We start from the raw sequence: 17,731 nt of genomic DNA, 5'->3' as shown, positions 1-17,731 counted from the left end.
AACTTTGGTGTTGGAGACGATTGCTGCGAACACCATGGACGGCAATGGTCACAAACAAGACGATCCTTGAACGTGTCAAACCACAAACATCGTTAGAGGGAAAAATCACGAAACAGCGGCTCTCATATTTTGGACACATCATGCGAGCTAATTCCCTAGAAACAGCATTAATGCTCGGCACAGTCAGTGGGTCAAGAAGAAAAGGGCGTCAGAGAACCCGCTGGCTGGACACAATCAAGGCTGACACAAACATGCACATGAAAGATCTGAAAGAAGCGGTCAAAGACAGAAATGCGTGGAGAATGATGACCCATAAAGTGACCGAAAGTCGGCCTCGACTAAACGGATTTTAATAATAAAAATATATATATATATATATATATATATATATATATATATATATATATATATATATATATACTAGAAAGAAAAGAAAAATCACGGAACTTGTTTGGTTTACTTTGGGTTTTGACAGACAAGACTTACAAATCATGCTGAATTTCATAATCAACAGGTTTTGAATTGTACTGCGTATTTGGTTACTGTCTGGTTAATGTTTGTGTCATTTACAGTTGTATAGTTTACAGTTGTGTTTGGTATGCTATAATATCTATTTTATAATATATTTAGATGTTTTGTTATTGTATTTTGAATGTGAATCTTCAAGCGAGCTGTACAAGAACGATATGGATGTAACCCTGGTTCCCTGAAATAGAAGATGACCAATAATACGTTTGAGATATGCCTGCCACAGGTCAGGTATTTACTGAACATGTTATGTCAGAGCTGCCGATAGCCCCCTCCCGGGAGTGATGTCTTTGGCCCCGCCTACCAAGGGAATAAGTAGTCACTCTGCAAAGATCATGTTCTCCTTTGCATCGAACCCGCAAATGAGAATGATGCGACCTCGCAAGGTTTGTTGGTCTTCGTCTCTTTCAGGGAACAGGGGTTACACCCATAATCTTCAATCATTCCTTTTCAATTCGAAAACGACCAACAACAATACTTTTAGGAAAATATATCAAAGCTGTCACGAGGGAGCGTGAGCGGAGACAGCAGACAAGGGACGTCTCGCTACCACCAAACTAATGTTTGTGGTTCGAGTGTGCAACCTCAAGGAACCTTGTGCCTGAAAAAGGCACTGAAGAATCTACCACATTGAGTCAGTTGAACCTGATGAATGTATGCAGAGTTGCTCAGTTAGCCACAGTACAAATATCAGTCAATGAGGCTCCTCTAAAGAGGGCCCATGATGTAACCACCCCTCTGATAGAGTACCCGACCACTCTCCTAGGTGGAGGTAGACCGGCATTGGTATATGCAGTTGAGACTGTGTCCACAAGCCAGTGGGACAGTTGCTGCTTTGAGAGGGCTTGACCCAGGGTCTTTTCACCATGACAGATGAAGAGCTGGTCAGACTGACGCAGCGCTATCGTCCTATCAACATAACCTCTCAATGCCCGAACCAGGCAGAGGGAGTTCAATTTCCAATCCTCCTCCTCCAAAGAAAAGCCAGAGAGGAAAGCGGCGTTCGTGCTTAACGATACCCTGGTTCCATCATCCCAAATATGCATACAGGCACTGTGTACTGACAGAGCCTGTAGCGCACTAACTCGCTTAGTGGAGGTGATGGCAAGCAAAAAGGATGTCTTCATAGAGAGATATTTCAGCTCTAGAAGCGGTATTGGCAGGAAGGCGTACAAGAGCATCTCGGGCCACTTGTGGGCTAGGACGTCAACGCCTAGTGGACCGCCGCAGTGGTGGAAGGAGAACAACAGTGGCATTGAGTCGTCTCTGCCGTGGTAAAGAGATTGACTCTTGCCTTGCCGAACCATTGCCAATTGCACTGTACCACTTGAGGGTGGAGTCGCCGAAGCACCGAGGCTCTGGGGCACCGAGGGCGAAAGCACTGAGGGTACTGTGCTGGGTGTCTAGTCTGGATTGCATGCAGTCACACAACGAGGGTAGTGTATAGCTTGCAGCTGTGTGGAGCACAGCCTATAGACAGAATAGAGAGAAAAAGAAAGAGCGAGGCTTTTTTAAAAATGTTATTTTAAGACCCAGTGCACCGAGGTGGGTGGGTCAGTGTATCTATGGAATCTAGTGGGGCTGGAATCAGGCCCAGTGGCGGAAGCACACTTTCTTTTTGTTTTTTTTGTTTTTTTACTGCAAAGCAGTGGAGACTGCTCACACAGCAGAAGCTGAAGGGTAGGGGTTTTTCTTTGGGCCGCATACACTGAGTGGGCGGGCCGAGACAGCCCTGTGGCATCGACAACAGCTGGCATGGCAGAGCTGAGACCCAGCGGAGGAATACACGTCTCTCTTTTCTCTCTTTTTATTTATTTCGCTGCAAAAGGCAGAGAAAAAATACATACAAACAGCAGAGCTGTATGATTAGAAAAGCAGACTAAAGCTGTTAAACGATGTAGGCTGTTGAAAGAAAGATTGAGTTTCTGATTCCAGAAAAGTTATGCCGTGTTCAGTCAATGAATTGCAGAAAACTCTATTGAGAGCTCTTTCACACAGACTCATTCACTCAACTGGAGAGGTTAGTTTATACCTACCTTATCTACCTGATTGTGAGAAGAAAAAGATCTTCGCGGAGTGACTACTTATTCCCTCGGTAGGCAGGACCGAGGACGTCACTCCATGGAGGAGTCCATCCGCAGCTGTCACTTAAAATACTTGACCTGTGGCAGGCATATCCCAAAAGTATTGTTGCTCATCTTCGAATTGAAAGGGAACAACTTCAAAGCTGTCTTTAAAAAGGACCTGCACTTTAGCTAAGGCAGCACTCAGAATTTAGATTTAATCTACCCCCTGGTTGGTAAAGAAGCTTTTGAAGTTGTGGGGACAATTTCACACTTCAGGTGAAATTACCAAGAAAGTGCAACACCATCTGAAAACATGCTTTGCAAAGAGATGTATGGCCTTGTCTCACACACATGGTTCAGAAAATAAAAATAACATTTACATACAGTATTACACGTACTTTATTTAATACATTTTAATTTACATCTTTAAAAAAAGAAAGAAAGAAAGATTGCATTTAATTTTTTTTTTTTTTTTCAGGTCAGGCTGAATGTAAACAATGTGACAAGATGGAACATTCCACTGCTGGAAGTGAAAAATGTGTCCCAAAAAACATGGAGTACTTAAAATGGGATGACAGTTTTGTAATTGTACTGGTATTTTTTGATGTAGTTGGATTCATCACCACACTCATAGCAGCTGTTATCTTTACTGTTTATTTTAACACGCCTGTAGTGAAGTCTGCTGGGGGTTATCTTTGTTATATTATGTTTGCTTCGCTTTTGGTTAGTTTTGGTAGTATTTTTGCATTTATTGCGAAACCTACGACCACTTCATGTCTAATCAGCTATCCGCTTTTTGCCATCAGCTTTGCCCTTTGTGTGTCTTGCATTTTAGCAAACCTGATTCAAATATTTGTGGGCTTCACATTTGAAAAATCAAGGAATGAGAAATTGCAAAGGTTTAACAATCCACTGTTCGTTGTAATTGTTTGCACTGGCCTCCAGGTATTTTTTTGTACATTATGTCTTGTTGTAAGCCCACCTTACATTTACAATAATCTGGACACCTTTCAAAATTATATTTTAATAGAATGTAAGCTAGAATCTATGATCACTGTTTGGGCAGTAATTGGATATATGGCATTGCTTGCTACCGTTTGCTTTATTTTTGCTTTCAAAGGAAGACATCTACCAGATCTGTATAAAAATGCAAAATATATTTCATTAAGCATGCTTATTTACTTTGTAGTGTGGGCCATTTTTATTCCAGTACGTCTCACTGTGCATGGGATGTATATCCCTGCAGGTGAAGGTTTTGCAAGTTTACTGTCCAGCTATAGCATTCTGTGCTGTCATTTCTGTCCCAAATGTTATATCATTCTCTTCAACAAAGAACTAAATAATGAAAAGGCAATTGTGGACAATATCAGAAATCACTTTGAAAACAAGGGCAAATTACCCATTGCTTCCAAAAACTAAGCTCCAGAAATAGGAAGAAAAAAAATCGGCAAAGGTGATGTGCATTGTGAAGGAACAGCATTCCTCCCCACTTATATAATTCAGACAAATAATATAATTACTTTGGTCTGCAGTGGGGGGTATCCCATCAATTTCTCACTCACTTTTCATCAACAACAATTAATCACCAGCGACAATTCATCATGGACAATAACACACCGATTAAGACAACAATATATCATAAAATCTGTGCTAAAAACAAATAGAGATATAATAAATCATAAATAACAGGTACAGTATGTATTCACTTACAAATTACATAAATAAAACCCATAATGTACTAACTTTTACTAGTTCGTGACCACCCAACTAACAAACAAACAAGCAAAAAACAAGTTTGCTTTTCAAACACTAGAAGCGCCGAAATAGCGAACAACAAGCGCCACACCGGTCATTTTCACCGGTAGCGATTTAAGCAGCTGTGATATGATAATGTACTGTGATGAACTCGCTGGTGATGAATTGTTGCTGGTGATGAATTGTACCTGGTGATGAATTGTTGGTGATAAATTGTCATACACTTGCAGTGGGGAGGGGGGCAGTGGGTTAGGTCCTGTAAAGATAAATATACACAAGAAGTGAATAGTTTCTGAATGTTGTATTCATTAGGGAAAGCCACAAAGTAAGATGAAAAATAAAACCAGAAATATTGAAAAAAACTAAATAAATAAAGAGATAATTAAAATGAACTAAGATAGCAGATTATAATAATGCCTTCTACTTTATTTGCTAGACAGAGTGCCGTGTAAAAAAAAATTTAAAAGCGTCAATACGTTAACATATTTTTATTTTTCCCAGATTTAATTTAAATCTTATATTTTTTCCCCAGATGTATAAATGTTGTGAAAAAAAATAAATATATTTTTAAATGTGTACATTAGCTCTTGTAATGCATACTTTAGCTGGTCAGTTAAATATTTAGCTAAATGTTAAATCTTGTTAAGAGATTTAGCTGGCCAACTCCCAATTCATATCAGGAATGCTAGCACAATTTATTCTTTTAAATCCTGTTTGAACACGTATTGGTTTGTGTCTGTTTATTTGTAGCTGGATTATATAATAGAAACAAGCTTTTTTATATTGCTTTTGTAACGCAAACTGGAATGCTTGCATAAAGATCACTATGTAAGTGAAATTTGTATTGCATTGTTGTATTATTATTGCTATTATTATTATTTTTTCATTCAGATATTTTATCTTGTTGTTTAGTGGTGGAGGTGGAGTGCGTTCCTTTGAAAAAGTGGTGATGTAAATCAAGCACATGCCAGATGGAGGATAAGGATGTGTAAGGATGTGAGGGCAATAATTATATCTATTTTTGCTTCAGTGATGAGGTTTTAACCAATCACAGACAGGATTTTCAAGCATTTTTGTAAAGTTGATACGGTTCTGCCGCCAGAAGTGGGTGTGTATGTGTTGTGTATATAGTGTACATGTATATCCATGGACAATGACGATGGATGTCTCTTTTGTTATCTGGAAAGAGTTGCATGTTCTATGTCTCCCCTGATGATGGCAGTCTGCAGTTGCTTGTGTTCTCTGGTTCCTTTGGCTGCTTGTGTTGGGCTGGGAATGGCGAGTTAGGGTTAAAAACCCTAAGGTCACATTTCCTTGCTTTTGTGACGATGATTTCAACCCCAGCTGCTGCATTAACATTGATTTTGTACTAGCGTATGTGTGTGTGTGTGTGTGTGTGTATTGGATACATTTAAATGTTTGTGAGAAATAAAAATGAATTGTTCAAGTGCTGGTTTTTAAATTGACCTACTCTCAGTTTGGAATAGGGGGGGAGGGTTTACCTGGTTAAGGAGGTTATTAAAGGCAGCTTTGGGTCATTTTATAGTTAGAGGCTGAAGGGACTGGTTCTGTGCCTAGAGAAGAGGATGTTATTTTTTTGTTTGTAAGTGTAAATAGTATTTTCTTTGCAGAGTTATTGTTATTTTCTTATTTACTTGTTCATTTTAAATAAAATTTGTTGCAACCATAAATATCTGCTTCTGCCTGCTTCTTTCAAGTTAAATTTTTAAAAGTACATTTCTGTACGCCTAATCAGAAAAAGTTTCCATTGAAATCAATTTCTAAGGAAAAAACAACCTGAGGCTGTAGTTTCTCTAGTGCTCGTTACACATTCTCATCCCCTTGCATCTTGTTGCTTCATGAGTAAAAGAAATTCATTTTTTTTTTTATGGGTTGACTGTTGTTTTATTTGATGCCATTGGTATCAGAAAAAAAAAAAAAAAACATTATTTGATATACAGTATAAGCTACATTAACAAAAGCTTACTACTGCCCAACTGGTTTCGCTAGGATGTTTTTCTTTTTAGTCAGCTCAGAAACTTTAGTTATATTTAAATTCATGCCTTCTTTAAATCATTATATTTAATAAAATATCAAATTAAACATTCTATAAGCAACACAGTTAACAATATTGTATAATACAATGAAAAGTATTTTTTATTCAAGCCATGCAGAAATAAAACTAATTTCTGTTAATTTAATAAACAAAATACTTGGCTCCCAGTAAGTGTTTAGTACTCTTAAATAAAATGAAATCAGTTTAAACATTTTTTTTTTAATTATGCAGTTTTGTAGACTGAATATTTTAAACCTTTTATTGGGTCTGTGAAGAAGTGAGATATCTTGCTGATACACCAATTTCACTGTTTCATAGACACATGCTCTCCTATAATGTATTAGAAGTCATTAGAGTGTGTGCCATCATTGCAGGTCATTTCACTGGCAGCACAGGTCAGGGCAACACAGGTAAGACAGCAAAAGAAAGAAATGCTTGATGTCACATTTTTAACAAAGTATGACCAGAAGCAAACCATGGATCAAATCAAGTTAAAGTGAAACAATTTAAAGCAGAAAGCCACAAAATACAATACCCAAGCTAAATACCCCCAAACTTGAAACAAATCATATCAGCGTGGGGAGTTTATCAATCAATCAATCAATACTTTATATAGCTCATTTCATACAAAAAGCATATCAAAGCGCTGTACAGGAAAAAACTGAAGAAAACCAAACACCGAGGCAGGGGGGTTAGGTCGCCCAGGGTGTCCTCAGCTCACCACTCACCAGCGACCCCTGTAGTCTGGCCGGGCGCCTGTGGGCTTGTCTGTTAGCTGCCCAGGAGCTGTGTTGTCCTCCTACGCTGTAGCTCCTGGGTGGCTGCATGTTCAATCCGCAGTGTGTAAAGAAGAGGGCGGCTGACGGCACACGCTTCGGAGGACAGTGTGTGTTCATCTTCGCCGCTCCCGGGTCAGTGCAGGGGTGGTAGCGGTGAAATGAGCCTAAATAAAAATTGGGCATTTCATAGTGGGAGAAATTAACAAAAATAATTGGCGACTACTAAATACCTACCTAAAGCAGGCATATCCTAAAAGTACTGGTTGGTAGTTGTCTTCGAATTTGAAGGGAATTACAAAGCGGTATGTAATTCAATATGTTAATGTAACATTATTCAGCATGACTTTATGAAGTAAAATGAGTTTGTTCTATAGGGCGATGCAAAACATTTGGGCATAGCTGTAGATAATAATCAGACAAACAAAATGAGAAAATTGTTCGTCTGATCCCTGACTTGCGACATCCAGCTCTGAAGCAATCAGCACAAAAAGTGTTTTCAACAGTGAACACAGAAACAAGCTTACCAGTCAAGGAGCATCAAGGATACTTCAGCCCTCTCAATTTATATATTTTTTTTTTTTTTTTTTTGGTTTATTTCTGTGTTTATAAGTGTTTGGTAGCAACCTCTAATCAAGTTAAGAGTATATTTCTTGTGCACTCGACTTGATTAGAGGCAATCTGTTTTTATAGAACACATGGTTTTAAATAAACACTTGCTGTGAATAGGTTTGTGACTTAATTCATTTTAAAGATTAAAATATTTGCATACATTTGAAATGGAATGGCCCTTAAGTCATTCTTTTTTTTAAATGTTACTTGTCCAAAAAAGATTGATGACCATTGGATTAGAATGAGGTATTTCATACTGCAAATTAACCTGAGTTCTTATAGGAATAAAATCCCCCCATTGCACACTGTGCTTTTCATTTAGAATTACCAAGTAAATATTTTGATGGGGATTACAAATGTTTAGGTAGTCCTATTAAAGCAACAGATGGACAGCCATTAATATCATAATTTCATATGAAAAACATCTTGTTTCTGCAGTGTCAAAATTAAAATACATGACTTCTAAGTCAGCCCTGTAATAAATATGCTGCTGATGGTAGTGCCCTGCTATTACCTTCGGTCTTGCACTCTGCTTGAATAGCAAGTTTTCAGAAAAGCATCTGAATAAGAAAAGAAAGATGACAGACAGAAGACACTAATGAAACAAGACAGGAAGCTGCCTTGGAGAAAAAGGAAGATAAAAATGTGTTAATGGCTGGTGTAATTATAACATACCCTAGAGTGAATGTCTCTTATACAGTAACCCTCCCCGTTGCAGGGGGATGTTACCTGCGTGGGTTGTCACTGATAACAATGATTCAGACACAGCAGTGGATGTTGACATGCTGGATAGGCATGCAGATTTAATAACAACACAGGGCCGATACTAGTGTACCAACAATGGTAATCCTAGTGCCAGATTTAATAATAACAAAACAAAACAAAACAAAACAAAGATAATAAATACAAGTTTGCCCACAAATAGTGATCGCTAGTCCCACTAAAAAGAATGTCCAGAAACTGACTACATGAACTACATGCCCCCAGCCAATCAGGACCTTCCGATCAGACAAGGGCAAGCCTTCTTGTTTACTCGGCAGTGACGCAGATGAACCAGAGACAGGATCCTCCCTGCCACACGTCTATATTAACATGTCTACATTTATTACGTAACACATAGGGTTACATTTAAAAATCTTGTTATATATATAATATATATATATATATATATATATATATATATATTATATATATATCTATATTATAGACAAGAGATCTGTTCCCATTATATATATATATATATATATATATATATATATATATATATATATATATATATATATATATATATATATAATATATACTATATATAGCAATGCAATATCGTTTTTTTATACATAAAATCAATAATTTAGTTAATTAAGAGCGCTGTGGCTAGCTTCAAGATTAAATCCCTCTACTGTTATTTTCCCCGGTGCATTCCTTCTTGTGACGTCTATATCATTTATATAAAATTATTTATTACTGTCTTAAAATGGAACATTTGTCTGCAAAAAAATCTTTCTTTATATAAATATTAAAAAAATTAATAAGGTCAGGTATACGTGGGATTTGATCCTACAACCTTCAGTTTGCAAACGTATTATTTTAACTGTCAGTGATACACGATTAGTTGTGACAACCACCTCATTGTGGTCCCTATTGATGCAAGAAGTATGGTTTCCTCTCGATACTAGTTAATGAAAGTAATGCAATTTGTGGTCCCCACTGGACAAAAAGGAACATTTCTGAGAATTAGCTATGCTGAAGGATAGCCTATACAGTGCCTATAGAAAGTCTACACCCCCTTTCAAAATGTTCACCTATTGTTGCCTTACAGGCCTAAATGCAAAGTGTTATGTTTGGCGCAAACCCAACACAGTGCATCACCCAAAGAACACCATCCCTACTGTAAAGCATGGTGGTGGCAGTATCATGTTATGGGGATGTTTCTCATCGGTAGGGACTGCGGCATTTGTCAGGATAGAAGTGAAAATGAATGGAGCAAAGTACAAAGAAGTCCTTGAGGAAAACCTGCTGCCCTCTGCAAGAAAGCTGAAACTGGGACAAATGTTCACCTTTCAGCATGACAAAGACCCAAAGCACACAGCCAAAGCTACACTGGAGTGGCTAAGGAACAAAAAGGTAAATGTCCTTGAGTGGCACAGTCAGAGCTCTGACCTAAATCCAATCGAAAATGCGTGGCATGACAGAAGATTGCTGTCCATCAACACTCCCCAAGGAACTTGACGAGCTTGAACAGTTTTGTAAAGAAGAATGGTCAAATATTGCCAAATCTAGGTGTGCAAAGTTGGTAGAGACCTATCCCAACAGACTCACAGCTGTAATTGCTGCCAAAGGTGCTTCCACCAAATATTAACTCAGGGGGGTGGAGACTTATCCAATTATCATCTTTCAGTTTTGTATTTTTAATATATAATTTTTTTTATCCTTAACAGTGTGGAGTATGGTGTGTAGATAAGTGGAAACAAATCTTCATTTAAATGCACAAATCTCTGAGGCACTGACACAACAAAATGTGAAAAAAAGGTTAAGGTTATAGGCACTATATATTTGGTCAAAGTAAAACACAAATAAATACATGTATATAAATATTGAAATTAATACATAGACATGTATTTCTTTATCTTGATATTTATTTTTCACTATCATATAAATACTGCCATTTAATACTGTATGAAACTAAAATAAATATTTAACAGTTCTTGTTCAATTGTATATTAGTGAGGGTTTTTGTACATTGTTTGTCATGCTTTCATATATTTTTACTTTCAAATTAAAAAATATATTGTAACGACTCGTCAGACTTGTTGTCTGTTCAGTTTGTCTCGTCTGTCTTATATGTTTGTCACATGTATTGCAAAGGAAATGGGCCACGCCATTAGAATGGAAACAGGGAGTGAGTGAATGAGTTGTGCGAATGTGTGTTGTTTATAAGGGTTAGAGAGGATTTTGAGAATTCAACACCATCTCCCTGAGTTAGAGTTGCCACCTGTCCAGGTTTGACCAGACAGTCCAGGAATTGGTATCTGTGTCTGGGTGGCAGATGCCCTAATGTCCGTTTTTTAAGTTAAACGCAAAAGAAACACCAACCTTCCTAAAATATTTTCTTTGACATACATTAGTTGCTTAAATGATTTCCACTGCTTTATTAGAAATGTACTGTTTTGTACTGATCCGTACATTCTGTTTTGTCCCCAGCATCTGAGCAATATGTTCAGTTTTCAAGTTCACTAAAATTACAGGTAGATGGATGTTGTTTGCAATTATTGTACTTTTAAATATGTTATAAATGATGATGTTTCTGTGATTTCATATTAGTTCTGTAAAATAATACATGTATCATAATGCATTCTGTTAACGGTAAAGGCATATTTTATGTAAGTACTGGGAATTACCAACCTGCTTAATTGTCTTAAACTGTATTACAGTATACTGCAGTTTTGATAGACCAAGGCTGACTGAGAAATATGTCCGGGTTTGGTCTGTGTTAAAGGTGGCAACCCTACCCTGAGTACTACTTCCTAAACATGAACACATTACAATATACTAAATGAACAGATCAAGCATATTATGATAGTTTGCAAAATCAGATGAAAGCTTTCAATACAATCAGGATAATCATTATTTACACAATCAGGATAATCATTATTTACAAAATCTTGTTCATCTCGTTACTTGTTAAAATCTGTAACTTTACTGCAATACTACTTGCAAATGTTTTGAAATGGAAGTACAAACTTTGTGGCGTGAAAGCTACAGCATCTGAATTGCAAGCTACATCAGAAGCTTCGATTCCCACACAAGGTTTATTTGGCAAATAACTTTAACGTACATATGAAACACTTCTTAGATGTTGCTACCGCTGAAGAGACAAGATGGCAAATCCCAAGTGTCTCTCAATTATTCATGTTTTATTCATTAAAATAAGATAAAAAACAGGTCATTCAATGCACCCAGTACTCATTGTCATTTAACACCATTATCTGATTAATAGAAATAGTAAATCTAGCAATCAATGCATTCAATTCACATTCCATATACTTAACAAACTTATTAAACATGACTGTTTATTCAACATCATGCAATTGTCATATTACACTAATCCTCCCAGAAGACCTATTGTTGCAGGTATAGGTTCAGTTATTCAACCACTTTCAATATATAGACCTTTATTTACAACCCTTTGTCCATCAACTCCCTTCATTTGTTTCTGATACACGTCATGTTCTTAACTGTATTAATGAAATCAGGGTGGCACCCGATAATATTCTTCTGTCGTTTGAGGTCACTAGTTTGCACACCAACATCCCACATACAGGAGGCTTTGATGCTCTCACCTTCTATTTAAATTCCAGACCCACTGAGGTTATTCCACCCTCTCAAGTAATTATAGATTTACTTGATTGGTGCGTAAATTCCAATTATTTTGTGTTTGAGGGTCAATATTTTTCCACAGATAAAGGGTACAGAAATTTGGGTGCAGCATTTGCTCCGAATTATGCCAATTTGTATATGGGATTTTGGGAGGAGAAATCCATCTATAATAATGACAACATCTTTTTAACATGAATCTCTCTATGGCTTAGGTACATTGACAATGTCTTATTAATACAGTCGGGATAAAAGTCTCATCTTGATTATTTTGTGGATTATATAAATTCCGCAAATAGTCATTTAAAATTTAAATGTTAATCTGATCTTAATCTGAGCATACATTTTTTAGACTTAGAAATATCTAAAGGTAAGAATATCACCTTACAAGCTACTGTATTCAATAAACCAACGGATCAGAATTCGTTACTGGTAAAAAGATAACATCCTCGCTCACTGATAAGAAATATACCAAAAGGTCAATTCTTACAGGTAAGAAGGAACTGTAGCACAGTCAGAATTTGAAATTAAATCATTTGAAATCCACTCCAAATTTATTACCCAAGGATATGATGTATTCTTAAAGAAACAGTGTACAAAGCTAAAGACTGTGATCGCGAGATCTAAATAAGAAAGTTAAAAACACTACAAGTGATCTAACTGTGTTTTTTACATCTGAATTTAATTACTTGTCTAACAATATAAAGGGAATATTTGTCAAACATTGGCAGGTACTAAAAAGTGATCATTCCTTGAATTCAATAACAGATAAACTACCCCATATTGCTTTTAAACATGCAAAAAACATAAAAGACAAATTGGTTCATTCATTTATTCCAAAAGTGGACAAATTAATTACATGGTTATCTAATCCACTGGATGGTAATTTTAAATGTGGCCATTGTGTCCACTGCTCAAATACTGTAAATACTAAAATTATTAATCACCCACAATCGGGTAAAAAGATAAAACTTCAAGGATTCATTAACCGTAATGCCACAGGAGTAATTTACATGTTAACTTGTCCATGAGGACTGGTTTGCATAGGTCAAACAAAAAGAGCTTTAAAAATAAGGGTCTCTAAACATAAAGCAGCAACTAAAAACCGAAATCAAGAATATGCACGAGCCAAACACTATAAAAAAGCTGGTCACAGATCATCTCCACATTCACTATGATTTGTGGGGTGCAGACAGCATCTATTAGCTCGAGGTGGGAATTTGATACTTTTATTACTATGGAGAGAAGCATGCTGGATATTTGCCCTCCAAATATTAGAACCAATTGTTCTCAATGACAGAGTCAATTTCCATTCTTTAATATTGTAGTATTTCTGCCTGCAACGGATCGTTAAGCAAAAGAGCTCATTATTTAATTCTTGGCAACTCTTAAAAGGGCAGCAAGTCTTTACGAGAGAGAGAGAGCAAGAGAGAGAGAGAGAGAGAGAGAGAGAGAGAGAGAGAGAGAGACTGACTGACTGACTGACTGACTGACTAGGGAAACAAGCAGCACAGAGGGGAAGGGGCACACACGGACTTGACAGCGACATGACCGTGACTGACCTACATTTCAAAAACAGACACAGGGGGTCACAGGAATAATAACAGAAACAAAGCTCTTAAATTTAGCACAATAACATTCAGGAATTTTGATACAGAACCAGGGAAAGGGACCCTGCAACAGCGCAAGTACCTTCCCATAGTCCTTTGCTCCACTGCATGCAAATCAATCTCTTGCAAGTGTACCGAAGCAGTCCGATAGAGGACGGTAGCTATAACTTCAGGCCCAGCTCGTTACACTATGAAATCTCTGATTTTAAGTCAGTCTGTCTCTGTCTCGCTCTGAACCTCCGTTCCGTTCTCTCCGACTGGTTCTCGGTCGTGGACCAGTGCTTCCACATTCTCGGTGTGTTTAAAAGGGCAGACCTGAGGAAACAGCAGAGCATTATTTTATAGGGCTAGCAATCTCCCAAGACTCACCTCTCAGCCATTCAGAGAGGGGGAAAGTCCACACACCCACGTTCCCACCTCCCCGTGTCACTGCCATGACTCACAGGTGGTTGTTGGACGACTGCCGCCCTCTTCAGGCAGTACTGTGAACACGCCAGCAGAGTCAACACAGATCTCTCCCTGCTACAAGGGCATATATCTAGAATAAACAGTCATAAGAACATAAGAAAGTTTACAAACAAGAGGAGGCCATTCGGCCCATCTTTCTCATTTGGTTGTTAGTAGCTTATTGATCCCAAAATCTCATCAAGCAGTTTCTTGAAGGATTCCAGGGTGTCAGCTTCAACAACATCACTGGGGAGTTGATTCCAGACCCTCACAATTCTCTGTGTAAAAAAAGTACCTCCTATTTTCTGTTCTGAATGCCCCTTTGTCTAATCTCCATTTGTGACCCCTGGTCCTTGTTTCTTTTTTCAGGCTGAAAAAGTCCCTTGGGTTGACACTGTCCATACCTTTTAGAATTTTGAATGCTTGAATTAGGTCGCCGCGTAGTCGTCTTTGTTCAAGACTGAACAGATTCAATTCTTTTAGCCTGTCTGCATATGACATGCCTTTTAAGCCCGGAATAATTGGTCTGGTCGCTCTTCTTTGCACTCTTTCTAGAGCAGCAATAGCTTTTTTATAGCGAGGTGATCAGAACTGCACACAATATTCAAGATGAGGTCTTACAAGTGCATTGTACAGTTTTAACATTACTTCCCTTGATTTAAATTCAACACTTTTCACAATGTATCCGAATATCTTATTAGTCTTTTTTATAGCTTCCCCACATTGTCTAGATGAAGACATTTCTGAGTCAACAAAAACTCCTAGGTCTTTTTCATAGATTCCTTCTCCAATTTCAGTATCTCCCATATGATATTTATAATGTACATTTTTATTTCCTGCGTGCAGTACCTTACACTTTTCTCTATTAAATGTCATTTGCCATGTGTCTGCCCAGTTCTGAATCTTGTCTAGATCATTTTGAATGGCCTTTGCTGCTGCATGGCAAGCGATTTGCACTGCCCGTTAATTAAAACAATAACTAAACACAGAATTATAATTTAAAATTGAAGGGCAGTGCAGTATTGGTGTTAGTGCTAGTGTATTGTTGTGTGTGTGTGTGTGTGTGTGTGTGTGTGTGTGTGTGTGCTGTCCCAGCACTGCCTAGACACAAAATGCACTTCTACTCAGACTCAACCAGAGTGACACACAAATGGCAGGGAAGACAGGGGCCCATTTCATAAAGAATTTTGATTGCAAGCAGTACCAAGTGTGCTTGTTACGTCGCAGAAATTCTCGCTGTGAGCGTTTCACTGGTATTAAGTACTATCGCATGAGATCATCTTTTTTGCGATCTGCCATGAGTAAATCATGAACTCAACAATCGACTTTTAAAGCAACAAAGAAAATGGCAGCTACCAGAAAAACTAACTTTACGAAGGAGGAAATAACAACAATTATTGACCTTGTAGGGCAGAATAAAAATGTACTATTCGGCAAGTTTACAGGAACTCTAACGACGAAAAGAAAAAAAAAAGCGGCAGATGATCACAGAGTTATTGGTTATTGTGGGGTATAGCCTACTGTTGAAATGTTAAATTCTTGTTAAATTAATTTTGTTGTTGTTATTAAATCTATTCCCAAAAATGAGTACTAGGTGCATTTAATAGATCTAATCAGTCCTGCTTTCAATCCCCTCTGATGAAGACAACATGTTGAAAATTGTCAGTGTACCTGTTTTTAACTTGTTTTAATTAATAAAGTATGAATACGTGAGACACACGTTTGGGATATAGACTTTTATTTAGCGGGAGTTGCCATCTTTTCTCTTCGGCGGTGGCAACATCTAAAGCAGGGGTGTCAAACTCAATTTTACCAAGGGCCATATCTTAATTTAACGTTTGATTCATGGGCCACAAACTGCACACCTTTTACATATACACATGCATTTTAATAGGTGATATAGAAAACACATGTTTATATTCACAGTTTTTAATACATACACATGTATGTTATGTATTACTTATTAATTTAAAATACATGTTATCTATCTTACCTAGTTGCTGACCTGTGCATTCTCATTTACTGAAGAAATCTAGCATCTTTTTTGTGAGCCAAGCTTGTCAATATCGGGATTCATGTTTTGTGCTGAAGCGATCTTTAGCACGGAGTGTAGATGCTTGTCATTCAGACGAGATCTTTGAGCAGATTTATTAATCTTCATCAGCAGAAGTACTGTCAAACATTGAAATGACGCGTGTGGCCTGAATGCAGAGCTGTGGGAATGTGGCTGGAAGGAACGGGTAAAACTGCTCAGCCGAGACAGAATCAAACTTAGCCTTCAGTGCGCTATTGCACTGCAATTCAATAAATTCTTTCTGGATGTCTTCTGGTGCGGTTTCCACATCTACGCCAAATGTGTCTGGAACTGGAACTGCTACTTGAGAAAATCTGAAAAACGGCGTTCAAATTCCACACGCAACACGTTTAGTTTTGCAGCAAACGCACTACCAGGAAAAGTCAAATCCGCCACATAATCATACACAGCTTGGCACGTTAGGAAATGGGAAAGGTTTCCTTGCTGCTTGTGTTTTTCCCACACATGTAACTTTAGCTGAAGCACCTTAACACCGTCATACATTTCAGTTATGACTTGTTTACAGCCTTGCAGTTTCACATTTAAAATGTTGAGATGTTTGGTTATATTGCAGAGAAATCCCAAATCACACAACCACTTTGCATCTGAAAACTGTCTAATTTCTCTGCTTTTATTGTGCATGAAAATTTATATTTCTTGATGCAATTCAAAGAAACTTGTAAGTACTGCACTGCGGCTACACCAGCGAACTTCGGTGTGGTGCGGCAAATCACCATATTGAGCATAAAGCTCATCTAGCAACGTTTGGAATTGCCGGTGATTCAAACCTTTCGTCCTGATGAAATTTATCGTTTTCACAACCGTGACCATTATGTGATCCAGTACAGTGGTACATTATAAGTGTCGTTGGACAATTCACCTCCTGTAGTTTTTTGCACACCAAAGCAACAAGCCCATTCTTTTCACCACACATGGGAGGCGCTCCGTCTGTTGTCAATCCAGCTAATTTCTCCCACTGTAATTTCATGTTGCGCACACACTTCTCAAGCTGTTGAAATATATTGTTTGCTGTGGTAGTGAGGTGCATAGCTGCAACATCCAAACGCTCTTGGGTAATAGTGAAGTCTGCATCAACACCCCATATAAAAATAAATAACGCTGCGGTAATATCTGTGCTCTCATCAACAGCAAGAGAAAAGGCTATGAATTTGCTTGCTTTTTCAGTGAGCTCTCTGGAAGATCAGTAGCCAGGTCATCCACTCTTTCAGCCATGGTATTTCTTGAAAGACTGGATTGGGAAAACACGCTTTTCTCACAACAGACTATTTCTGTGACTTTAAGCATGCAGTCTTTTACAAAAGCACCCTCAGAAAAGTGATTTGACAACTTTGCGATTAGCTCTGAGGCAAGGTAACTTGCCTTTACTGCCACATCACCTTCACTTTTTGCCTTTTTAAACTTGTTCTACCTCT

The 17,731-nt window shown here is 37.8% G+C and overlaps 1 protein-coding gene across 1 annotated transcript; it reads left to right on the top strand.

The window, feature by feature from the left end:
- Positions 1–3,078: 3,078 nt before the first annotated feature.
- On the top strand, positions 3,079–4,291 carry LOC121314307 (G-protein coupled receptor family C group 6 member A-like). The gene has a single exon (XM_041247418.1). It carries the CDS (start codon positions 3,102–3,104, stop codon positions 4,011–4,013), a length of 912 nt encoding a protein of 303 aa, XP_041103352.1. The 5' UTR covers positions 3,079–3,101; the 3' UTR covers positions 4,014–4,291.
- Positions 4,292–17,731: the final 13,440 nt, after the last annotated feature.

Source organism: Polyodon spathula, chromosome 4 (assembly GCF_017654505.1).
Source record: "Polyodon spathula isolate WHYD16114869_AA chromosome 4, ASM1765450v1, whole genome shotgun sequence".
Taxonomy (NCBI): domain Eukaryota; kingdom Metazoa; phylum Chordata; class Actinopteri; order Acipenseriformes; family Polyodontidae; genus Polyodon; species Polyodon spathula.
This window is presented reverse-complemented; position numbering and strand designations above follow the sequence as displayed.